We start from the raw sequence: 26827 nt of genomic DNA, 5'->3' as shown, positions 1-26827 counted from the left end.
GATTCAAATGAGAGACTAGTCAGAAAAAAAACAAAAACAAAAACAAAACAAAGAAAACCCTGCTTCTGACATTGTTAATTTTCCAGACTACCGAGATCTATCATATACATAAAAACTCATCATTGAGCACTTGTGGAATAGGTATCTCTCACTTAAAGGAATGGTCATTGTCAGCAAAGTTTGCAGTACAGAGACTTTCCATCAAATCAATCTTATTCTCCCATTGATTTCCATTACGAAATCCAAAATGCATTCTGCTGTTAAATCCCATTAACTGCATACCAAGCCCTTTGGCAATGGCACTTTTAAAAGAAAAATGATAATATTCTGATAAAACATTGACAGTGATATTTAACATATTAATAATTACACTGTGTTGTATTCAACATGTCACAACAAAAAATGCTCAGGATGAAACACAACACCATCTTACAAATTGTGCCTCACATGCCGCAAAAGCTAAGAATCCCCAAAATATTAGCAACTTGATTTCTCACTGGCTTCACAACTCTCTGGGCATTTGTGTCATTGTACAGCAAAATTAATCCTTTTTACTGTTAAAAAAATTTTTTTTTCTCATTTCCTATTGGCTTCTTTTCCAAAATCTTTGTCCAGAGACCCCTGAAAGCTTGTGATGCTATTCTTAGATGGTGAAAATCATCCAATTAGGTTCAATCACAGCAGCTTATCCTAGTGCTTGCTGGGATCTCCTATCATTGGAGGAACTGGGCATCTCCTGAAAGCAATGTTGCAAAGGGAAGCAGTAGATCTGATGAAGGTTCAAATGTCTTTTCTGAGACACAGTACTACTCTCTCAGACATTGATATTGGTAATATGTCTGTGTTTACCATTTTATTTGCAACCTAAGTCCTTTGCATAATATATGTTAAATGACTGAATGGTTTACATAATATATGTTGAATGACTGATTGAATTCAAATGATGATTTTGTTCTTCAGAGAGGATACTGACACTTTAGGTGCTGATAGCTCAAGCTAGAAAAGTGACTACTGATATTTATCTCCACAGGAATCATGTAATACAGGTCATACTGACATTCAAAGTCCAACATTCTAAGGTTTGGACAGAGCATTCTTGACAGTGAACTTTTGCTGGACTCGTAAATTCCTTACCTTTATCATGAGGATAGGTGAATTTTTGTTAAGCAATAGATCACTTGAGTTAGAAGGAAGAAGCAAACTGTCTCCTGGGTCACATGCCCATAACTCACAATCTACCAGGCCCCTCTTTTACCCATTTTGTATGACCCACTGTGATGTAAGATGTAACATTAGGGTTGGCTTTGGCATTTTATTTAAAAATAAATGTTTTGTTAAACTATAATATACCCACAGAATTCTAAAAGCTAGTGGCAAGATTGGGATGTCTTCTGAAGAAGATAGTAAGAGTTTTTGGTTAATTCACTGAGACCATTTTTTAAAGCCCATCATGTCTAGAAATCTTAATATGTTAGTGTCTTAAAATTAAACAAACCTAGGAAGTCAGACCCATGCTAACTAAACTCACAAAAAACACACATATTAACTAAAATGTCTTTGGACATTTGACATTGACAATAGCAATAGTACTGCCACAGTGACCAGGCTCCTGTGGTTGTAACTAGTACATTTTTTCCTGTAGGCAGAACAAGTGAGAAGTCAAATTATGAGCAGAAAGTGAGCACACAATGAAAACAGAGAGATGTATTTTTAAGAAATATTTTTATCCAGGACACTAAAGGCCTGAGAAGACTACCATTTATTTTTTCTCAATCATGAAACAACTCTCACACGTGGCCACATACATGTTCTCATGTTCTTCCAAATTCAAACCATGTTTCTCAGGCAGTCTTGTTTACCAAACTCCGCCTCTCTGACACTCACGTTTTCTTTTCTTTTTTTTTTTTTTTGAGACGGAGTCTGGCTCTGTGGCCGGGGCTGGAGTGCAGTGGCCGGATCTCAGCTCACTGCAAGCTCCGCCCCCCGGGTTTAGGCCATTCTCCTGCCTCAGCCTCCCGAGTAGCTGGGACTACAGGGCCCGCCACCTCGCCCGGCTAGTTTTTTGTATTTTTTAGTAGAGACGGGGTTTCACCGTGTTCGCCAGGATGGTCTCGATCTCCTGACCTCGTGATCCGCCCATCTCGGCCTCCCAAAGTGCTGGGATTACAGGCTTGAGCCACCGCTCCCGGCCGACACTCACGTTTTCTATGACACAACCCAAGTTCACACTTTCCTCCAGTGTCCTAAGATTGTGAAGGGAAGAAAAAGTCAGTACATGAAAATATTTATTAATGACAGGACCACTTATAAATTAATCTCCCACACAAACGTCCCTTCTTAACACCAATCTTCTCTCCTGCTTTCACAGTGGCAAACATTTACAATACAATGCAGTATATTCAATTATACTGCAAAGTAAAACTGCAAATTGTGCCAAAAGTGTAAGATTTTATGATGTCCGTGAAAGTAAGGTTGATAAGGCCACTGGCAAATAGAGATTTGTAGAGTTAAACTAACAAGTGGAGGTAAAATCAACAGGGAGGGTGACTATATTGCTGCTTCAGAAGAGAATACTCTGAATACAAAAAACTAATTGAGACCCTTGGGGAAACTGATGAAGCCCTCTAACATTTTTACAAAATGACCCTCTTTTTGATTATCCTGTAAAAGTCAAATATGAAATAAGGCATGTTGTAAGGTGTGTGGGAGAGAAAAACTAGTAACTTTTCCTCCCTTATCACAAGGTTTATGGCTGACACTCCGATAACAAAAGACAGTTTAACAAGAGAAAAGTATCACAAATTTATTTAATCAAAGTTTTACATGACAGGGGAGCCTTCAAAAATGAAGACACAGAGACCCAGGGAAAACAGTATTTTAATGCTTAGGTGTGATGAAGGATGAACAGTCATGTTGAAGGAGGACTGGATACAAAGGAGGTATGGCCTAATGGTAATAAACTGGAAACTTAGCAAGGCCTGTTTGTTCAGATTCTCTTTGGCCTCTAGGGAGGGGCAGAACACCTGTCACATGAAGGTCTTCAGGTCAAAAAGGAGGAGGTCAGAGAATGACCTTCTTAGTTTTATGGCTTGCTTTGAGGGAGAGAAATTTCGGTTTCTATGATCTGTTTCAGGAGAGAAAATAGGAGTAGGGGAAGGTCAGAGAGAAATTCCTGCTTTCGTGGCTCTCCCAATCTCCTTTGGCTCAAAATACTCAGCATGTCAAGGTGCCATACATATTGGGGTATTGTGTTCTGGGCCCCAAAAGGTGCTTTACATTTTGTAGAAAAATTAAACCAACAATAACTTTCTTGATTTATTCATTTTACAATTAGCACAGTTGTACTTGCAACATAAATATTATTAAATACAGGCATACTTTGAAAATATTGCTGAGTTTGGTTCCAGCCCACTGCAATAAAGCAAATATCACAATAAAGTGGGTCATGCAAGTTTTTTGTTTCCCAGTGCATATATTTACCCTATACTATAGTAAGTGTGCAATAGCATTGTGTCTAAGAAAAAAACAATATACATACCTTAATTTTAAAATATTTTGCTACTAAAAATTGGTAACTATCATCTGAACTTTCAGCAAGTCATAATCTTTTTCCTGGTAGAAGGTCTTTCCTCAGTGTCAATGGCTGCTGACTGATCAGAGTGGGTTGCTGAAGGCTGGAGTGGCTGTGGCAATTTCTTAGAAAAAGACAACAATAAATTTTGTCACACTGATGCTTCCTTTCATGAAAGGTTTCTCTGTAGCATGCAATGCTGTTTGATAGCATGTTACCAAAAGTACAGCTTCTTTCAAAATGAGAGTCAATCTCTCAAACCCTGTGATTACCTTATCAACTCATTTTATGTATAATAATATTCTAAATAGTTTGTCATTTCAACGATATTCATAGCATCTTCACCAGAAGTAGATTCCATCTCAGAAAAGAACTTTCTTTGCTAATCCGTAAGAAGCAACTTCTCATTCATTCAAGTTTTATCATGAGATTGCAGCATTTTTGTCACCTTTTTGGGCTCTACTTCTAGTTCTTTTGCTATTCTCACCATATCTGCAGTTACTTTCTCCACTGAAGTCTTGAACCCCTCAAAGTCACCCAGAAGGGTTGGAATCAACTTCTTCTAAACTCCTGTTAATGTTGATATTGTGACCTTTTCCACAAATGAATCACAGATGTTCTTCATAGCATCTAGTATGGTGAATTCTTTTCAGAAAGTTAATTTACTTTGCCCAGATCCATCAGAAAATCACTATCTGTGGCAATTATAGTCTTATGATATATATTTCTTTAATAATAAGATTTAAAAGCTGAAATTACTCCTTGATCCACAGGCTGCATAATGGATGTAGTGTTAGCAGGCATGACAACATGTACAACTCCTTATATTAGAGCTCTTACATGACCAGGTGCATTGTCAATTAGTAACATTTTGAAAGGAATCTTTTTTCCTGAACAGTAGGTCTCAACAATGACCTTAAAATATTCAGTAAACCATCATATAAACAGATGTGCTGTCACCCAGGCTTTGTTCTTCTATTTATAGAACACAGGTAGAGTAGATTTAGTATAATTCTTAAGGGCCCTACAACTTTGAAAATGGTAAATGAGCATTGTCTTCAACTTAAAGGAACCAGGTGCATTAGATCCTAAAAAGAGAATCAACCTGTCCTTTGAGGTTTTGAAGCCAGGCATTGCTTTCTTCCTCTAGCTATGAAAGTCCTAGACAGCATCTTCTTTCAATAGAAGGCTGTATCATCTACCCTTATCAATGATTTTAGGTCAGTCTTTTGGATAATTTGCTGCAGTTTCTACATTAGCACTTGCTCCTTCCCTTGTACTGTAATGCTATGGAGATGACTTTTTCCCTTAAGCCTCATAAATTGACCTCTGCTATCTTCCAACTTTTCTTCTGCAACTTCCTCACTTCTCTCATCCTTCAAAACATTGAAGAGAGTCAGGGTTTTGCCCTGGATTAGATTTTAGCTTAAAAGAATGTTGTTGCTGGTTTGATCTTCCATCCACACCACTAAAACCTTCTCTATATCAGCAATAAAGCTGTTTTGCTTTCTTATCATCTGTTTGTTTATTGGAGTAGCATTTTTAATTTCCTCCAATAACTTTTTCTTTCCATTCACAGAGTGGCCAACTGTTTGGTGCAAAGCCCTAGCTTTTGGTCTATCTCGGTTTTTTATATACCTTCTTCGCTAAGCTTAATTATGTCTAGATTTTGATTTAAAGAGATACGTCAGTATAATAATAATAATAAATAAAAATAAATAAAAATAAAAATAAATAAAAAAGAGATACGTCACTCTTCCTTTCACTTGCACACTTAGAGGCCATAGTGGTGGTTATTAATTGGCTTAATTTCAATATTGTTGTGTCTTAAGGAATAGGGAGGCCTGAGGAGAGGGAGGGGAAGAGCCAGTTGGTAGAGTAATCAGCACGCACACACACACTAGTTATTAAGTTCTACATCTTATCTGGGCACAGTTCATGGTGCCTCAAAACAATTACAATAGTAAAACTGATAACTGATCACAGATCACCATTTTCAGATATAATAGCAAAAAAGTTTGAAATACTGTGAGGATTACCAAAACGTTACAGAGACACAAAGTGGGTACATGTTGTTGGGAAAATTATGCTGATAAGACTTGTTCCAAGCAGAGTTGCCACAAACCTTCGATTTATATAAAAAAGCAGTATCTGCATGGCATAATAAAGCTATGTACAATAAAATGAGGTGTGCCCATACAGCACAGAATAAATGCATTTTAATAACATTGAGTTTTATTTTCATATCAAGTCTCAGGCAAACCTTTCTTCACTGATTGGTCTGAAATTTGGTCCCTGTTTTAAGTGGATTTACTCTCAGGAGTACTAATCACACTGGGATAATAAAGACTTCCTATACGCATGAAGCAGAATTTTATTGGTGGAAAAAGCCTGATGCCTTGAATGTGTCTATTTACATATTAAATTTTTACTATTTTATTCTTAAAATAGCCTCATTTATTTCTAAGCTCTCCCGGGTGGGGGGATAATTATTATTTACTCTAGGGTGTCTCCTATAGGATCACTTCCGAAGAGTGACATTATTAGAAGTAAAATGAGTACCTCCCAAGGTAACACTTGTGGAGAAGACAGATTTTGGAGTCAATTTGGAGGCAGACCTGTATTCCAATCTGCTTTTACCGCTTACTAGACCCATGGCAATGAGCAAATTACATGCACTCTCTAAACTTCAGTATCTTCATCTAAAAAAACGGAGCACTAACAGCTCCCTCACAGGATTGTGGAGATCAGAGGTATGTGTAAAATGCCACGTACAAAGAAGGTAATGAGTAAGTGGTAGTGATAACAGTGCAGTTTATTTTGGTTTGCTGAACTGCCAAAGTTCTCTTGTGATCTTAATTTGATTACTTTGTACATTTGGATACCTTGCATGTGTTTTGCAATGTGAATCTTGGGTCTCTAGGCTATGAAAAGTAGCTAAATATAACTAATATTGAAAATGTGCCTTTCACAATGCCTTGCTGCATAAATCTCTTAAAATGAATCTAAAATATTCTACAAAGCTTGGAGCAAAGATCATAATGAGGTTTGCAGTATTTGCTTTGTAAAATTTTGGTTGAGTCCTTTTGCAAGTCAGATGGCTGATAGTTACATAGGAAAAGTCTCAATGGAAGCCCCCTCCTCCGGCCCCACCCAAGCAATTTTTGTAAACATATATTGACTTAAAACATATATTGACCATTTTTCACCATACAAAGCTCAGTGTAGAACAGTGTGGGGAGTGAGATGCTCTTGGATTTGAATCCCTGCTTGACCACTTCCAGGTTGTGAGACCTTGACCAACTTATTTAGTATTTCCAAGCCTGGGTATCTTCATCCATAAAGTTGGGGATAATAAAAGTGCAAACCTTGGGGCTGTCCTTAAGATTAAATGAGACATTGCATATAAAATGTTTATGTACATACGGCACACTCCAAGTGCTTAATAAATGGTAACTATTATTTATAAAATCTTGAAACTCACGTTAACCGGTATGTCCTGTTTTATTCAAAAATGGTTATAATGTGACACACGTAAGTTCACTTGAGTCTCAAGTACCAAATTACTTGGTTGGTCTTGCCTCACCTTTTGCCTCTAGTTTTTCTATACCCAAGTTCCTTTCCTTTCCCTATTATTCGTGAACATATTTTTGCCCTAGTGTTTCTCAATGGCTCCTGCCCATCCCCCGAGTTGAAATAGCATGGGGGTCAGAGGAGAGGACACCTTGTAACAAACTAGCAAGGAGTTTCTACCTTTCCTCTATCTCCAAGATCCAATAGTATATTCTCCTAATGGTCCTATTAGTTTACGTAGCTCAAGTGGGGAGCCAATGATAGCTAATATTTAGTATTCACCTAATAGTGTCAGATACTATGCTAGGTGAGTTACCAAAGATATTCTGACTCTTCATAACAATTAGACAACGTGGATGCCACTATTTCTGTTTCTGAGATGGGTAGGTAGAAGTTCTGACCCAGTAATTCGCTCGAAGTCATGCAGCTAGTTAGCTGGCAGCGTCCTTGCACATCTAATTGCAGATGCGTCTGCATCTACATTGGAGTAAATGTACCAATTATACTCATACAATGAATGCTATGAATCTGGCCAACATAATTCCAGACACTAACAAGTAAATAAATCAGGCTTTCCTCAAGCCCAGTAACTCCTGTTTAATGTTCCTCGGCAAATACTGAATTTCAATCTGTGCTTGTTTCATAGAGTAGAATCTTTCAAATGTTCTGTTTTCGAGTCCTACATAGTCAAAGGGAGGGAAAGACAAGGAGGGTGATTAGGTGAAGTGTTTCTTCCATTACTGGTAGAACGGTTTCTCATCTCTTAAGCACCGAATTCTGCAATCATTCCAAAAGTGGAAGCTCAGCTCACAGTGCATTTTGGGGAAGCTTAAACCACACTAACCATTTAAGGTCAAGCAAACAATTGGCCAACCCTAACGTGTACTATGCAGGGTTTTCATCTCAGATGTAACAGATCTCTATATGTCTACATCCCAACTCCAGAAAACGAGAAATCGAGTTCCTCCTCTCACCATCACAGCTCTGCAGACAACTCGCTGGAGACCCCATGGGGAGCCTCACGTAAAGGCCCCCTTGCAAGCTGCCAGCTCCAGCCTGCCTCCCACATCTACCTAGGCTCCCTCTAGCCTCTTCATCGCACACTCGAGCAACAGGCTCCTCGCAACCACCTCTAGCCGCCGGACTCCAGACCGGGTCTCCAGCTCGGGGTCAGAAGGTGGCGCGGGAGGGCGGCGGCGGCGGCGCCCGCGGGGCGGGGCGGGGACTGTGCGCAAGCAGGGGGCGGGCGCAGGCCGCAGTCTCGCTCCGCTCCCCTTTGTTCTCGCCCATTGTGTGGCACTTCCTCCTCAGGCGCTTCTCTGCACCCTGCCAGTCTGTGGGGAATTCGGGAACGGGCCCTGGATGCCTTTTCTGCTTGTTTTTGAGTACGTGAGGACCTCCCCGGCACCGCCACGCGTGGGTCCCCCTTGCCCCGTGCCCAGGCGGAGGCGAGGTGGCCAGTGTCCTCCTTTCCCGCTCCGCGCCCTCGGCGGCTTTCCCGCGGCCCCCTGCGCCGCGCCCCCTCCAGGAGGCGTCCTGACCCCGCAATCCGGACTTTCACCTCCCGACCGCCAGCCTCAGCGCCGCCGCGGCGACGCGCGACCCCTCTGAGGGGCGCGGGCTCCGGACGCACCGGGCTCCGCCAGGCACCTAGTCGAGGGTCGGAGGCCGGCGACCAACCCGAGCCCATCCGCCCTGGCGTCCCGGGAGCTGGCGCGAGTGTCGCCGCGACCCTCCCCGTCCCTTGCGCTCGCGCTCCCCGGCCGCCCGGCGGCCGCCTCAGCCCCCTTATATAGCCCTCTAAAAATAGCTCGCCTCGCACCGCCTTGTAAGGCAGCAGGGAGATCCGCAGCGCGCCAATCCGCGCCCGCCGCCAGGGCCAAGCCCCGCCCCAGGCCCCGCTCCGGGCTCCCCATTGGTCCTCAGTGACTTCATGAGCCCCCTGTTTACCTTACATGGTCACACGCGGCCTAATGGACGCCCTCCTCCGAGATCCCACGGCTGCGCGGAGAACCGGGCGGAGGGAGGGAGTTTGGGGAGGGGGAAGAGCAGGAGGAGGAGAAAAGGGAGGGGGAAGACTACAAACTAGCAAGGATGGAGTGGGGGGTGGGGAGGGAAGGGAAGGGGGGGAGAGAAGCGATCGCGAGAGAAAAAAATGCAACCTCCCAAAATAAAGAGCAAAGATTGCATTAGGAGCGAACAGCGCTGCAGAAATAGATGGCAGCTTCGTGTCAGTGAGTTTGCATCCCCCTTCCTGATCCACGAGCTGGAGTGATTAGAGCCCTGGAAGGGAATTGTTACTCCCGTGGAGAAGTCCCCTTTTCCTGGCAGTCGTCTGCACTGTACACGCTGGATGCCTCTCTCCATCCACCCCACTCACTCGCTCCTCTCTCACCTCCTCTCTCCCTCTCCTGCATTGATTTTTTTTTTTTTTCTCCTTTTTAGTTGACTGAAACAAAACAAAACAAAAGGGCCACTGGATGTCTGCCTTCTTGGGGGGTGAGCCAGACAGACTGACAAACAAACAGCCCCAACTGTGTTCGGGGGAGGGTTTTGCCTCCCGTTTTGCCCGGCAGCAGCAGCATGGACGTGTTGGCTAGTTATAGTATATTCCAGGAGCTACAACTTGTCCACGACACCGGCTACTTCTCAGCTTTGCCATCCCTGGAGGAGACCTGGCAGCAGGTGAATGATTTAAATTACTTGTGTAAATCGTGTGGTGGCGGCGGAGACGCAGGGGCTGCGTTGGTGTGGGCTCTGGGTCGAAATTTTTGTTTGTTTGTTTGATTTTTTTTCCTTCCTTTTTGGCTGTCTGTTGTTGAAAATGTTTTCTGAAACAGTCATCTGCGCTTACCTCTCCACCCACCCCTAACCTCGTAGTGTGCCGAGCTGAGCAGCCGGTCCGAGCTGCCTGCGTTTCAGTCGCCAACACACATCCCTGCGCACACGTTGTCGGGTTTGCTGTCCCCTATCAGAGACCTGCCGAACTTCTGGGGTTCGGAGGAGCCGGGTGGGAAGGTGGTTTGGGGTGTTAGGAGCGATTGCTGACAGGGACCACGTTCTCGCATGCATGAGCTCTACCCACTTGGTACCTGAAATCAGGTTCATCTATTTCAACTGGTGCTTACGACCATCGGATTGGGGGCGGGGGGAGGGTGGGCAGGAGCAAAGCGGAGTGTTTTTCAGTAATTAGCGAGTGTCAATAAAGAATAGGAGCTTGATTTTGAGATTAGAAGGTAGGCAAAAGAGAAAAGAGCCCAGTGACAAAAGATACTCAAGGAGGACGGGAAGATGTAGCTGAGGCTGACAATGCATTGTAGGTTTTCCCAGTGTGATGCCTCTATGCGTGTCCTTGTTTCTCTTTTTTGTTTAGGGTCCTTCTCTAGTTAGGCAGCACAACCTCAGACAAAGACTGATGTGTGCTTCCATGCCTCTGACTTTGTCTTAGAGGACTAGTTAAGAAACTCCTAGGATGCTGAAGGGCACCGATGCCAAGTTGGCTAGCCGTCCCAGGGAGGATGAAGCGGGGCTGGTGACAAGTTCACTGGGCTTTGTGAAGTGGAATAAAGAAAGTGCTGGTCAGTGGAAAGTGTTGGCTCTGCTGCGGAAACAGTGGTTTTTTTCAGCAGCGATTAGGAGCTGCTGAGGGGACATTCTGCAGGAAAGATGGTGGGTGGGGGCAGGGGGACACGGGTATTTAAAAATTCTACAGTGTGCACCATGGAAAGTCCAAGAAGACAGTCCGGATTTGCACATAGGAAGTGTGAACTTGTACAGTCCGTCCTGGAGAAACCCGCTTGCCCTTGAGGGGAGGGCTGTGAGAGACTCGGTGTGTGGCTGCTCATGTAACTTCTCCGCTTAGTGACAGCGGCTTGTTAAGGCTAATGAACGGCTGAATTTCCTCTGCCGGGATCCAAAGCAGGATTTGCCAGCTTGAGACTGAGATGTAACAGTCGCTGCTTTAGCAAAAGAGGCTTGGCTTTTGGTATAAGGAGCTGAGTGGCAAAGCGGATCCTCTAACTGTACCATTGTAACTAGTTCTCTTCTGGTCAGAGGCTGTGAGTTTTCCTCCAGGTATTGGCCTCTGGTGTCAGTGTGTCCACACATGCATTCCTGTCCAAGGACGCTGGCAGATGCTTGACTGTCTCTCTGTGAACACATACACAGTTCACATATTTTTAGCATAAAGTCTTTATTCGATGCATCCTTATCCTTAACGAGAGTGTATCTCATGAAGGGCCTCACTGGATCTTTTTCTTCCTTTTATTTCCAATGCTAATTAAACCAAAATGTTGCCTGAATTTCATTTTCTGAAATAGCCTTCATTTCACACTGTCAGCCCACTGGTGTGGAATCGGTTGCATATTAACAACTGTCTAGACAGGTTAGAGAAGGGAATCTGTTGATTTAGTCAGCCTGCCCAAGGCAGCCCTTGTTTGTGACTAACTGTTAAGCAGTGTTAGAAGGAAGAAAGTTGGCTTTATTTGTTAGAACGTTCCCTACTGATGAATCATGCAACTTTGTTTTGGTTCAAGTTTTCAGAGTAGTAAAGCCAGATTTGGAGGAAGGTCTCTTCACAGGAAACCTGCTTTTCTAGATCTGGCTAGACCATCCAGGACAAACTCTAGATCTGCAAAGAAACATCACTGGTTTGACAATTAGAGGATGTATTAGATCTATTGTTTCCTAAGAAGCCATCTCTGCTCTTCCTTCTCCCCTCCTCCCCCTGCTCCTCTGCCTCCTCCCCCTTCAGGGAAGCTCTAGTTCAGTTTCTACAGGCAAAGGATTTTTCACCCCTCGGAACCCCCTCACTTCTTGCCTTAACCCTCTCTAACTGCCAGCCACTCTCACCTTAAAACCCTTAGCCAACTTATTCAGCGGCATGCTTATAGCCAATACTGATGCATAACTTGTGGGGAAGCACTAATAAACAATATATCACTCCAGTGAGCTTTATGCTCTGGACTCCATAGTCTCAACTGCTCTATATAAAGGCGACTACGACCATAGGTTTACACTGATGACAAAACCTTTAGCCTCTATCCCTTCCTTCTTCCCCCTCCCCAAACCGTCTTGCTGCTTCTGAGTATAAGGGGTGGTGATGGTGATATGCAGCTGTTAGTTCCAAATCAACTATCAGATGATGAAATTTTGAGACTCTTTTGCTCAAAACAGCTCAGCAAGATTTCTGCAAAGAACCCCAGACAGGAAGAAGTTTCCTTATGCTCTGGGGTAATCAGATTTTAGAGGTCAAATGAGGAGTAATTATTAGTTGTTCTTCTTAAAGTGAACAATGTACCTGGGCTCATGGAGATGAGCGAAATATGGAGATTCTGATAATCTGACTTGGTTTCTAGAGAAAGAGTGGCTTCGATGATAAACTCAAGAACATTTTTACATTTGAAAATTGAAGATAAATGATTTGGGGATTTTATTTTAAACTTAGGATATGGGATAATTGTCCTGCCTAATAGTCAGTGAGCCTGTGACAAAGTCACTGACTGTGGCAGGGCCACCTCCTGTCAGGGAGATCCTCATTTTGACATTGGATTTTCTGGCAATGATGCCTTAGCCACATAGCTCCAAGTCTGAAAATAATTGTTGCTGGTATAATTCTGAAATCCAAATGGACGTCACACATTAACAGCTCTCCATTCCTGGGCTCTGACTGCATACTTAAGCACTTGGCCCAAGTAACATCATCTTTCTGCCTGTCATATAACTGTAAATTACACTGTGCTCATGTGGTCTATTATTTTATAGAATTCAGCTGACGCACAATTCTTAAGACTACCAGCCGTAAGCGCTTTGAAAACTTGTAAGAAAATTTCCAAGAGCTGTCTGAGCAAAAGTAGGAAAAGGTCAAGGGTAGGACAGAAACCAGAGTTTCTTATGGGGTACCACTTGATATGGGTAAAGGGAAACTCATTCATGACTTTTTTTGCCAATAGAAATCATGATTTTGTTTTTAGACACACTGCTGACTTAGAAAATAAAAAGAATATGATACAATGCTTTTATTTTCTTCTAGAATATATAAAGACTTTTAGAACTTTTATATATTCTATCTCTAGTCTGCTATTTCATGAGTGCAGGTCAAGCAGTGATGATCTAAGTCTTATTTGGACTTAGCTTTGCATCGTGTCATTGAGGAGCATCTCATGTTTGCTTGAAAAGTCTTATGGAATTATGTTTATTGTTAATGCTGATTCATAATTGGCAGATGGGGTCAGTTTCAGGTCTCTCTTTGCTGGGAGAAAATTTTCCACTGCTACTGGAAACAAATAAATAAATCATAGAACATTCCTCTCTCCTCCCCCATTTCCCTATTGTTTTAAACTAATGGCATACTTGGCTACTGTAAGGACTAAAGTGTCCCCATAACACTGCAATTTCATCTTGGTTTCAGGCACCCTGAAACAATTTTTATGAGGGCCTTTGGTATAAGGAATCTCTAGGGGAAAACCTACAGAAATGGTTGCATTCCAAGAACAGCCTCATGGTACCAGGGATGGGATTTGGTCTGTGAGCCACATTGCTTCTCCTTTTATGTGAAGATCTTGCCTTTGCACTTCCTTCTGCAGGCCTGGGCCACCAGGTATATCCGCCAGAAGACAAAGCAAACTGTAGGGTCTGTCCATCCGCAGGTTTGCCTCTGTCCCCAATTCGCAGAAAACCTTGTCATGAATTAGAATTTCTTGGCAACAGCACCACCCAGGGAAATTTGTAGACACAAAGGAGCCTTGCTAGCCACACTCAAAGGATAAAATAACTGGCTTTTTTTTTTTTGTATGTGATTTGTGTGTTCTTCAGTTACTGTAAATCTGTTTCTTTATTTGAAACAGCAACTTGGTAGATGAAATAAAAATATAACTGCCCCTGTTATCCAGAATGTATCTTTATAAAGATGCAATCACTAAATAGATGTAGCTCTACAAATGAAAGCACGTGTGACTGCAATCAATCACACTTAGCCTTTCTTTAATAGATTCATTTCCATGTTCCTTTAATAGACACATCTTTGTGTAGATTTAGGGGCTCTCAAACATTATCGTTCAGTCTACCTGTTTGCAGTTTGGTATTTTAAAGTGGGCAAACATTATAATGTAGTTATTTTTTTACTACATCTGTCTTTAGTAGGGGGAAAAGGAAGTCACTATTCTTTGTTCTCCGTGAACTTCCCACCCCCACTCCTTACCCTGAGGAGAATGGGATGTTGGGGTCCCATCCATTTAAAAGGCAGAGCAGAAGATGCAGGATGACAGCCTTGCCCTGAAATGATTTATGTATGGGTATGTCGGAGACCTTAAGCATCCAAATGTGGGCTGCTTCTTTCTGCCAGCCTCTTCTAAACATAAATGCCAGTGGGGGCTAATTTGCCTCTCCACTTAAATGGAGGTAGTTTAGAGAGGGTCCTAATGGGGACTTTAATAGCCACTCGCTTATGAATCTTCGCATTCTACTCCCTTCAGAGAATTCTCGTGTTTTAAGTTTTTGAGTACAAGAAGACGTTACAATCTTCTTTAATCGCTCTCTGTGCCTGCTGAGGAAAGAATACAGTTTCCTCTGGCCAGTCCCATCTGGCTGAAGTTGATAGGATGGCTGGTCTGATTCCAGACGGGTCGGTGGATACCCCTTATCTTTTCATTTTATAGTATTGTGCAATGGGCTTTTAATTATCTTTGCTGGACCCCACAACTGGCAAATGCAGAAAATGGCTCTGTGATTCCAGTTCACTCGATATATTAGTTAGCGTATGTGTTAGAATTGCGGTTTGCTGAAAGTTTAGGACAGCTCCCCAACTTAACTTGAATGGTGCCAGAGGGCGAGGGGCAGAGATTTCCTCTCTCCAGAAGTCCCTTTGTTCTCCCAAATCAACTGACTGCTTGCTTAGCATAAACGGTGGGGGAAGGGGGGAATGTTTTAACCCCAGAATGCCAAATTTTACCAAGTACAGTGATTAGAAAACTCGACTACTAATGGTGTTAAAGTTGGTGAAACAAATGATAGTGTCTAATTATTCATGTTACATGTAACATTGACAAGTTAAAAAACACTCCTCTCTGTTATACTGTATACTCGTTTTAGAATATACATATCCTTATTCTATCTAAAATTCCCCAAATAAACAAAGTGTTGCCATTACTGGGACATACTATTACCTAAGATTGTTCGTGATTTTGCTCTGCTCCCACCTTGCCCTGATTTGTTCCTGCTAATTGGCAGAATTATTTCTACCGCCCTACGTCCCTTTAGTTTTCCTTCTCGGAGTATTTGGTGTGACCCTAAGAACTTGGTCCTGTTTAAACGTATCATGTCCATCTCCCCTCCATTGGAGCAGTACCACATGCTTGATATATAAATGTTATGGCTGAGCATTTGCAGTAAGCCTTGAGATCTGAGTCTAGTATCAGCCCAATTGAGGTGGGAGTGACTTCTGATTTCAGGGGGATACCATTCCTCATTGAGCTGGTAGATGGACCTAGTGCACCTTGTGGGATTTTTGTTGTTTATATTCAAGTATAGAAAATATTCCACAGTAAATACTTCATTCCTTAAGCCCTTGTTATGTGCATAATACTGTATTTGGGCAATGCAAAATTGAATTGGATATACATTCTGCCCTCTAGGAGCTTGCCTCTAGTAGGACAGAGAATGCATGTTCATAATTAAGTTAAACAGAATAGAGCATGAGTGCCAGAAAGAAGGAAAGAAAGAAAGAAACATTCAGTTCTATGTTGGAACACTGACCTGTGCCTGTCTGTATTACCCACATTGTTCCAACCTTGTTTATAAAACATGCTTGAGATTTACTAAGTTCTGTTGTGAAAAAGCTTTCAGCTAATGGCATGTTGTGGGCTGGATACTTTTAGGGCAGATGAGTATACAGTGTGAATACACATGTCCATAATGGCCAGGAAACAGTGCCCATGTCTGTGCCATTCGGAAATGATTAGAGGTAATTAAAATAATTAACATAGAGCCATATGCGATATCTATTTTTGAATGTGGGTGTATTGACATTTCCTGAGGGTCATTTTGAAAGTCAGGTTCTCAGCCTTGTACCAAAGCGAGGAACATAGAATGTCAGAATTTCAAATCTTGAAAGGGTCTTAGTTTCCTCAATTCTAAAATACTAGGGTTGAACTAAGTGATTGTTAAAGCCAGAGGCATTACACTCTCCAAGGTCACACAGCTTATTAACACTGATGGTTTCAGAGCCCAGGTCTCTCAGATGCCCAGACCAGATTACTTGCTTTCCGTCACCTGAATATACCTTGACTCATTTCTGATTCTTTTCTCTTTCTTTTTTGCCTTCAAGGAGGCAAGAAAATTCCCTTTTTATTTTTAAGAGTACTGGTACATGGAATTTTGGGATTGGCTAGGTTCTAGACCAAATTATTGAATATTTTGGAGAAGGCTTACTTGTGTGATTTGATTCTTTTTCCACTTTTAATGTGTGGTAAATTGGAAAGTATACACTGTACCGACAAAATAGCCCCCAATTATAACTCGAGTCTTACAAAAATTATTGTCGTTTAAATAATAACAAATGGAGTGACTGTATGAAGGGTATGCAATGGGGCATATGTGGTAGGGGGTTGGATGGAATATAGGACTAAATGGAAGTAGAAAGCAACAAACATGAAATTGCTTTGTTTCTGACACCTCACCAGCAAAGAGAGTGCCCAAAACTTTACCAGCAACCCATGTACCAGTTTATGAAAATCTTTTGAAATGTATTTAAATTCTTGAGAGGGTTGTAATAAGCAGGAGTGAAGAAACTCAACCTCTGAGAGGTTTTTCAAAAAGTCTTTTGAGGTCTGATGGATGAAGTAGGCCTCGTTTTTACCATTGTCCCTAATGAGGAAAGGAAAATGGAAGGGCTCATTTGACTTTTTTGCTCCAGTTTTTCCCCAGTTACTTTTTGCCCTTCCCTACCTCCTTGAATCTCTGGTAATTATGATGGTGAAAGTTCTGTCCCGGAATGTGTCTCACAGATCTCTTTCACCGCTAACATCTTAGAGGTGAAAATCTTCTGCCCGGTTCAGGGCGTCTTCATCTCCTCACAGCTGTAATCTACATCTCCACCTCCAGATATGTCCCTGGGTTTCAGGCTCTCATTTTTTTCTAACAGGAAATAAGCAACAAGCAAGATGGACTTTGGGGTTGTTCCACCGTCACTTCAGCTGAGTATGTCCTAAACCCCTGACTCATCAACTTCTTCCATGGACTGCTTCCTTTTTCCTGGTTTCCCTATTTCTTTTAATAATGTAATTATTTGTCTCATGATCTGAGTTTGACAGTCTAGTCATTGTAACTCCTTTCTTTTTCTTGAATCTAATGAAAAATTAGATTAAAAGATCTAATTAGCAGAAGTCTAAAATTAATTGAAAAATCCCATTGACGTGGCTTCCGAGGTACTTTAGCATCAGCCTGTCATGGATGACAGCCTTGGCCATTGCCTTGCCACCATCCCTGTCACCTCCCTGGACTTGCCTTTCTGCCACCATCACCCCAGGTGGCCTGCTTTCAAACTGTTCATGGCTCCCTCTTATACATAGCATGAGGCCAGACTTCCAAGGGTCCAGGTGTTCCAAGACTGGGTCTACATAGTATTTGTAAGTTTCCCCCCTTTTCACGTTCACGTGTAGTAAATGCCATCCAAATTAAGTGACTATGCTTTTCCTGCTTCTGTCTTTATTTTTGTTGTTTTCTTTAGCCTTTTTCCTCCTCCTCCCTCTCCCCTTCCTGATTTTCTTTGTACAAGTTCCACCCATCCCTTAACTTTCAAATGGGTGCCAAACTCCCTCCCTTGCTACCAGCCAACTGTAACTGCTATGATTTCCATACTCTTGTGCAGAACTTTTTACTTCCTCATGATGCTTTACAGTTTTTAGTTATAATAAAGCTTTTCTTTCTTTCTTTCTTTTTTTTTTTTCTTTTCTGTTGTGTCATTTTTCCTGTTAGGTTTATGCTTTAAGGAGGAGTTGATGCCTTGGGTATAGTTTTGGTAGTCAACTTTTAGTGTATCATCTGCTTCTTAGAAAGCTTTGCACACAGTGGGCATTCGATAGTTATTTGAGGAGCATGTTATGACTATGACTTAAGATTTGACTATGCCTTTTTCAGTGGTTCTCAGTCATGGCTGCACCCCAGACCAATGAAATCAGTATCTGTTTGGGAGGGACCCAGGCATCAGTGTTTGTAAAGCTTTCAGGCGATTCCAATATGCAGTCAAGGCATTGAGCCATTGATGTATAGAGGGTTTAATGGTATATCAGAGTTGGGGTTACCTAATTCTATTGAAATATTTAATGTCTTGTGTAATTTGGAATCCACACGGACCGGAGGTTTATAGTAAAACAGGATCATGCTGGTGGATGTGCTTCATCTGGCACTTTTGTTAATAGCAGCTGCCCAAGTGTTGTTTCATCCTTCTTGCTTTGCTTTCCCTCACCCTAAAGTGTCTAAGGCAGTCTGTTTGGCTCACATTTCCTATGACCCTTCAGGAGTTTGCTTAACCTGGTCAAATTCCATTTCTGGAAACTTGGTGGTGTTGGGCTTTAAACTCCAGCCTTGCTGGGTTTCAAATAATTCATTCTCAGTAGGCCCTTGGCCATGATTTTCCACTCCCCTCAGCCTGCTCCGTGGTTTGAAAGGGCTGGATGCATGCATGTACATCTGTTGGACGATGCTGGGGAGGCATTAGGTAGCAGCTCTCCATTTTCTTACTGACCAACCACAGTGTTTGGAAGTAGACTCTGTTTATGAAGAATTTCAAAGGATCCATCTTTCTAGTAAGAGGAGCAAAAATAAACTGTGGAAGAATTGCTGCCGAGGACATTCAGGCAAGGAGGCTGCCTTCACACCCATAGAAGGCTTAGCTCCTGTGGTAATGACTGTGGGCGTGTAGTGATCTTCACAAAGAAGCCTTAGAAACGCCTCTTTTTCAAACTGTGATGTTTGCAAAATTGTATGTCCTGTAGCTACATCCTTTCATCTGTAAACTGTCTTTGATGGGGTATGGTTGGTAAGAGAGAACATCAGGAGAGGAGCTCAGAGCTCAGGGTTGAAGGATGCCTTTTGGAAAGCTCAACCCAGCTGTGAAAACGGCAATTAGCTGTAGAGCAATTGCCCTGCAAGGGAGTGCGCACCTGCTCTTGACCCCGTTCTCACATTCACCTTCCAGAGCCGAGTTAGCAGGAATTCAGTGGAGTGGTCATAATGTTGGTGCTTATTTTTGGAGAGGCGGCAAATTTGCTCAGCATACAAAGGAGTGGAAATAGATTCTTTCCACCCCAGCACCCCCTACCTTTTGAGCTTTTAGCCTTTGTTCATATGGTCACTACAGACCATGTTCGTGAAGTGCAGCTTCTGACTATGGTGTTGAAGGAGTCTTCTGTGGGGCCCTATGCAGAACTGATTCTCCTGAGGGTGATGAGATGCTGCTCAAGGTCAGACCCGAGTCAACTTCATTTCTTCTAAGATTGTTCAGCCCTAATTTGTACATTCTCCTCCCCTTCTCAAGGTTCTTGCTTTTTTTTAATATGGACCAAGAGATGATTTCCACTGTGACGGGGCTTTTCATGTTTGCATATGAGAATCTAACAAACATCTGTGCTGAGCTTTTGTTTGAAGGGCTCAGGGCGTTTTGCTCCTGGTCTTTTGTCATTGGCACATTCTTTCTGTAACTAGAGAGCAGACAGATATTACAGAATTTCCCATTCAGGGATGAGAAAATTGGGGCACAGGAAGCTTAAGCAAGTTGTCTTACTGTGGCTGCAAAGCAAATGAGTTGCAAAAAACCGTTAGTGGAGTAAACTTTTCTCTTCCCTCTTTCCACATGGCTAATCTTCCTGTCATAAAAATAATCATCATAGCCCTGTCTCATATGTATTGGACACTTCCTAAAGATGATCTCATTTGAGCACCTGTATCCATCATTTCAGTGAATGCTCACAACAACCGTATGAAATGCATATTCTATTTATCCCCATTTTACAGATGGAAAAGCTGAGATTTGAGGTATTGAATGGCTTGCTTAAAATCATACAACTTGGAAGTATTTGAGCTGAGATCCAAGCCTCAGCAGGGCCCAGCACTCTTAATTGTTACATCTATACTGACTGCTGTTTAGGTAGGAGACATTAGGGCAGAAGCCAAAGGTTGTGACCTGGCCATCGGTGGCCTGGTGTGGATTCCAGTAGTTCATTGGTCTGTCTTCTTTCTGGGCTTTGGTTTTCTTATCTGTAAAAGGACTGGACTGTATGAGGCACTTTTTAAGGTCACAGTGTTTCCTAGTAGACAAATTACATGAAGGCTTTGAAATCAAGCAGAGGTGGAACCTTAAGAAAGTCACTTAACATCTTTGAGTCTCGTTTGTCATTTGTGGAGTTCTTGATTCCTGATGAGAATCAGCTCTCTGACCTAGTATCTGGCACATAACATCCACTCAACAAATGCTCTTTCCTTCCCCATTTTCCTCTCAATAATAGTACACAGAGGCACAGTGCTCTTTCTCTCAGTGGTGTCTTTGGTCTGTTGAAGATCCCAGTGAGCCTGGAGTGCCCAGGAGATAATAAATGATGGAAGGCAGGGGAAAGCAGAATGCTGGGCATTGGATATGGTGTACCTTTATCCATCCACAAGAGAAACTCTCATTAAGTAATTTGTGCTTGGAACTGGGGGAGGACTAGCAGTACCCATTGTCCCTGGAAACTGGGCCTAGTTTGACATCCTTGGAATTTGCTTGGCTTGCTCATGCAAATGTCCAGTCTGTTTCCCTTTCTTTCTGTCCAGTCTGACTTATGACTTACGTATCTTACATTTTTCTCGCATGCAGTTATTTTTTGTAGGAACCAGAATTAGGCATATATAACATAATACAGTGCTGGTTACTTTACCTGCCATTTCTGCCTTACCTGATGACTGAGCTTACTGCAGCTTATGAGAGTGAATCAGGTTTTATGAGATCTATAAATATCTCAGATAGGATTTTTATTTCATTTTCCCCCTTCAAATAAGACATAATGGAAGCACTCACATATGTAAGGAATATTCTTTCTGTGATAAAGTAGGGTGTTTTTGAATTGGCCTCTGAAAAGCAATAATTTGATGTGGTTGTTCCTGTCGGGAGTTTTATGGGGGAGGGGAAGAATCATGCATATGCTGCTATAAAACTCAAAGATTATATCTTCATATTTAAGGTTTAGCCTAGCACCTATGGAGAGATTTATTTCAGAGATGCCAGCCCCGTGTGAAGGCTGCATTCTCTCCTTCTGTGGATTATATATTTGTGTTTTCTTAGCTACAGAGAAACCAGGGAAGGAAAGTCCCATTGGCTAGCAGGAGGTGGGCTCCCCGAAGGAACTTTTCGGTTCTTTGTCTACTCTCTTTCCAGCTGCCCCAAGGGAGGATGTTCTCATCCTTCTCTCTACTTCATGATTTTCCTGCGAAGATTTTCCACTACTTGATATATCTCCCTGAGGTTTTTTTTTTAACCCTGGAATTACACTTAAAAAAAAAAAAGATTCTTTATGGCCAATACCAGGAGTGGAAGTGATTTTTCTCACTTTGCTCTTTGAGAAGCATCTAGAAGGAAACTTGAACACCTAACTTTAAAAAATGTGTTACAAAATAAACCATGACACAATCATTCTAAGTGCCTCACTTTACCCGTCTATAAAATGGGCTCTATTTGCCATATCTTACTCAGGGCAGCACATTTAACTGTAAATTTAACTATTGTTTTTGAGAAATAAAATGTCTGACTCTGAATTTTTCATTGTTTTTTTTTTTTCTTTTTTAGCATAACCTCCCTCTATTTCTTCCCCCAGTTCTCACTAGCTTTGTGTTTAACTAGATGATAATTTAATTTGTTCTTAAAAGAATAAACCATGTGAACTGAGTGTACCTGAACCAAAGGCGTGAGGAGGACTTCAGCTTAATGTCATTTTTTTTTTGCTGTTGTTTAACATCATCTCAGTGTGTAACATGATCCTAGCACTTTGGCTTTGCTCTATACACTGACTGCTCTGTGGTTATCATCAAATGATGTGACTTCTCTGGTCCGCAGTTTCCTCATGTGAACAGTGAAGGTAGATTTAGGAACAGTGAGATTATCAGACAACCAAACAGTAAGCTCCTAGACCAAACTGGCTTGAAGATGTGTTTTATTTGGCCAGCATGCATGTTTCAATTCCTTTTAATTTGAATGCTTTTAGACAGATCGTGCACTCTTCAATTAACCCTGTCCCCACTATTTCCACCTGGCTTAATTTCTGATGTCTGGCCCAGTGAGCATGCATTTGGGCTTGTGACTAGCATCTCTCTAAGGCACCTTCCCCTCCAAAATATTCTGATTTGGGGACAAGCTTTATTTTTCAGTCATAGTCTCAAACTGGCTTGCTTTCTGCTCTCACCCAGAACCATTTTCATTTCCTTTTAGATTTCTCTGCCTTGTTGAGTGTCTTTGTTTGGGATTCTATTTTATAAAGCAGTTTCCAAATCGCATCTCACTTTTTCCTAGTCATTCAGGTTCTGTTGTAGATCATCGAAATCTGGGATGGAAAAGACCATCTGGTTCACCCCTCCCCCTGCCTGGGCTTAGCAGTTGCTCTAGAGCATGTTCATTCCTTATTGGTATTTGTAACATTTTCCAATTTGGAAACTGACTCTGATTTTCCTGAGCATGCAGCCTCTTGGTCTAAGTGGGAGTAAAATGAGACAATACCAAACAATTTTTTTTTTCTCATCAGACATCCCTCATTAACAAAAAAGCCTGCTATTGTCACAGTTTCTTTTGCCACTCCCAGAGACCCAGCTGGTCAGTTGTAGTAAAAACTCCATGTGTGTGTATGTGTGTGTGTGTAAGAAAAACATGTAACCAATTCTTAGTTTTCTTAGTCTGACATAGAAGCATGTTGTAGAGGATTCCATTAACCACTGTAACTGCTTATTTTTTTGTGGAAGTGGATTTTATATGACTTGTTTCACTGAGGAAGTGATGTTTTTTGTGTGAAAAAGTCCAGGGCATTATAATAAAGTACTTTCCTGAGAATCAAGTAATGTGTTTTCTTCCTACCCTTGGCACTCAAATACTGCCAGCAAGGCACTTGGCCTTCCTTTTCTAATGCTTTTAGGATGCTATTCTACATTAGGAGTGTTTTAAAAAAAATGTATTCTTTTATATTGGCTTCCTTATATTACTAAGGATATCATTTAGGTTGACCAGATGGTGATTTTTAGGGTCATTCCTTTCCTGATTAAAAAAAGCCATTTAAAAAAATTACTTGCTACTGGGTGTTCCTCCTTCCTCCTTTTTTCCAATCTGATTGCTTTTTATTTTTTCTTTTCAAAAAATTTTGAGTGCCAAATAAAGGCCCAAGGTTATTATTATTTTGTGTGTGTAAAATTTTTCAAAACCAATGACTATTTAACTGTGTGAATTAGCTACTATTAAGATATTTCTGAAAAAATTTCTAAAAAGGAAGAGAGAGAAAAAGAAAGGGAAAGGCAGACATTATGTGGTCATAGAATGTCCTTGCACAGTTTTCCCTGCAAAAGAGAACCAGAATGCAAACCAGTTGTCCTCCTACCCAAAACGCGCCCGCCTTTTTCCTCCAGCTTTTGCATCCAGGAGCTCTTTTTTATGTCCCATATTTATAGAGATCAGGACTTCACAAATAGCAGAACTTGAGGAGCATTAGACATCTCTTTCCAATCCCTCCCTGCCGCCCTCCTCAATTTGCACATTATTGGCCTGAGCTTCAGAGATCATTATTTAGGTCCAAGCCAGTATTGGGTGCTTAAGAAATGTGAGCCTCGGCCGGGCGCGGTGGCTCAAGCCTGTAATCCCAGCACTTTGGGAGGCCGAGACGGGCGGATCACGAGTTCAGGAGATCGAGACCATCCTGGCTAACACGGTGAAACCCCGTCTCTACTAAAATACAAAAAAAAAATTAGCCGGGCGAGGTGGCGGGTGCCTGTAGTCCCAGCTACTCGGGAGGCTGAGGCAGGAGAATGGCGTGAACCCGGGAGGCGGGGCTTGCAGTGAGCTGAGATCCGGCCACTGCACTCCAGCCCGGGTGACAGAGCCAGACTCCATCTCAAAAAAAAAAAAAAAAAAAAAAAAAAAAAAGAAATGTGAGCCTCCTTTCAATATTTTAAACATATTCACAGTCCGGGCGCGGTGGCTCACGCCTGTAATCCCAGCACTTTGGGAGGCCGAGGCGGGTGGATCACGAGGTCAGGAATTCAAGACCAGCCTGGCCAAGATGCTGAAACCCTCTCTCCACTAAATATACAAAAATTAGCTGGGCGTGGTGGCACGCGCCTGTAATCCCAGCTACTTCGGTGGCTGAGGCAGGAGAATCGCTTAAACCCGGGTGCCAGAGGTTGCAGTGAGCCAAGATCAAGCACTGCACTCCAGCCTGGGCGACAGAGCAAGACTTTGTCTCAAAAAAAAAAATTCACATGTTAACACAATGCATGGTGCAGCATGGCTGAGGGAACTGCTTCTCGAAGGGTGGGCTGAGCTACACAGTGCTTCATGAGCACAGAGTTGATAACACAGAATTACCTTGAGAGGCAGTTTTATTCCCATTGCTATTTTCTTTCAGTCCTTCTAACTCAAGGAGATCGTCAGTTTTGAGGTACCATGTCTTTAACACCTCTCTAAGGCTTGGTAAACTCTCCTCACCCCTCCCTTTCACCTCCCTCCCTCCCTTCCTTTCTTCCATTTTTTTTTTTTTTTTTTTTTTTTTTAATAAAGAGAACAGGTCTTACACTCAGAGCTTTTGACAGGCAAACATCCAGTGGAAAGTTTGTAATATTGTTTTGATTTTGTTGTTTTTAATTTTATGATTATCTTCTATTAATGAACATTTGCAGGAAAAGAATTTAAAACACATGCAGCCTTAATATATAATGCCTTAGTTGAGGCAATTAAAAAGGAAAATAATAGGGGAATGATTGTACAGATGGAATGCTGGTTTGGTAAAAATCCGTGAAGGTGAAATGAAATTGAAGTTTGAAAAATACTGGTATCATGGAAAATTCAAGGGATTTGTCATCAGAAAACCTGGAATTTAGTCCTGACTTTATCAGTATGGAACAAAGCAAATTATTAAACTATGTTTCCCATATGAAATGCAGGGCTTATAATAGTAGCATTACTCTAATCAAATGCTATATGGATGTGAAAGTGCTTTGTAAACTATTACATGCTGTATGGTGTAATTGTTTTCTATTCTGCAGTAGGGGAGGCTTTTGTTTCATGCCTTAAACTATTACTTCTTGTTGGCTTTCTTCCTCTTTATGATTTCTATTCAGTTTTCCGAGCAGGAACTTAGTAACTTTTTATTTGTTCCAATGGGGCTGTTACTTGTGCCTTAATTGTGGTACTTGGAAAAATTTCCTACTGGTTGTCTAAATGGGGACGTAAAACTTTGTAATTTATTTCGTGTGTATTCATGTGTGTTTGCTTTAAACTAAATTTTCCAAAGTAAATTTAGTCTGTGGAATACAGTATTGTGTAACTATTGGATAGATATAATATGCTTCTCTTTGTTTTTTAAAATACATTCTTAACAATTATATTTTACCACACTCATGAAACAATCATGTGCATTTGTGTGTGTGTGTATGTGTGTGTGGTTCGGGAGGAGGGTGGCGGTGGTATTCAGGGATGAAGGAAGTCTGGGTTTTGGGTAAAACTGAGAATTCTGGGGACTCTTTGCTTCTGAAAGTGGACGTCTGTGTGGCTACAGTGACTCATTAACAATACACTGTCACATGTTGTTAGATAAGAAGAAGATGGGGACTTACCTGGATAGGAAGTCCTGGACTTACCTATATGTCTACTTCCATGGAAACCTGCTAGTTTATGGCACACTGGGGTCAGAATGACAGAGCAGTATGTTGCTCTCAGAGATGCAGACTCTTGTCCCAGCCCAGGATAAAGTTGGTAGAAGGTAACTGCAGCTCAGAAGGAAGGTTGAACTCAGACCTGAGGACCACATTGACTGGTTGGCCAAGCCCCTGTGAACTCTTCAAATGAGTATGTTGAGATTTTCATCCTGCTTAAGACAGGTGCTGTACTGACAAGGATTGGGGAGCCCAGGTGTCAGGTACAAAGCTGCACTATCCTACTGCCTTACCTAGAGTACTGGTTGAAATGAAGCCATATCTGCAGCTCTGTCTGTGAGAGGCTCTCCCGATGTCTTCCTGTTGCCAGTAACTGTGGCAGGAGTGCCTTGTCAACAGTGGACAGCGCCACCGCTGAGCAGAGTGTGAGCACAGGAGTCAGCTGGGATGGATCATCAGAGATTTCTTGGACTACTAACAGTGCTGCCGGTAGAGCAGATATGGGCAAGCCTGGGGTATGGGCCTAGGAGGCCCCTTTCTCTTTGTTAGTCTGGCACCCCTGCTGAACGTCAGCAGTGATAAGTGCTAGAAAAATGTACGGCTAGTCTAGAAGACAAAATCAGAGCCTCCTGGAAAGAGAGTGACAGCTCTGAGTGGGGGTGTTGCTTTTAACAGATTTTTAATTTTTTCTCCTCAGAAAATTATTGAAGACTCTTCTCCAAAAAGAACACACACCAGTTTCTTCTTATTGACTATGAAATCAACATGACTGGGTGGGACTGGGGAAAAGACAGATTTATCAGTCCCTAATAG

The 26827-nt window shown here is 42.0% G+C and overlaps 2 protein-coding genes across 5 annotated transcripts in view; one reads left to right on the top strand and one right to left on the bottom strand.

Annotated features, from left to right (window-relative positions):
• Positions 1–9511, bottom strand: part of LOC112635876 — a 28146-nt gene extending 18635 nt beyond the window's left edge. Inside the window, exons 1-2 of the mRNA XM_025403961.1 lie at positions 9446–9511; positions 8376–9086 (exon numbers count right to left, since the gene is read on the bottom strand). Of these exons, the coding sequence (XP_025259746.1) occupies positions 8376–9086; positions 9446–9511 (777 nt within the window). The remainder of the gene's footprint in view (positions 1–8375; positions 9087–9445) is intronic.
• The window catches only part of KLF7 (Kruppel like factor 7), a 95920-nt gene continuing 76815 nt past the window's right edge, over positions 7723–26827 (top strand). For 2 of the 4 annotated variants that reach the window (XM_025405104.1, XM_025405107.1), the window contains exon 1: positions 9112–9829. In XM_025405104.1, coding sequence (XP_025260889.1) covers positions 9728–9829 — 102 coding nt within the window. In that variant the 5' untranslated portion in view covers positions 9112–9727. Of the gene's footprint in view, positions 8300–8432; positions 8530–9111; positions 9830–26827 lie in introns of those variants that run through there. The other 2 variants (XM_025405105.1, XM_025405108.1) reach the window with 2 other exon arrangements.

Source organism: Theropithecus gelada, chromosome 12 (assembly GCF_003255815.1).
Source record: "Theropithecus gelada isolate Dixy chromosome 12, Tgel_1.0, whole genome shotgun sequence".
In the NCBI taxonomy this organism is placed as follows: Eukaryota; Metazoa; Chordata; class Mammalia; order Primates; family Cercopithecidae; genus Theropithecus; species Theropithecus gelada.
Note: the sequence above shows the minus strand (reverse complement) of the source record. Positions and strands in the feature narration are given on the sequence as shown.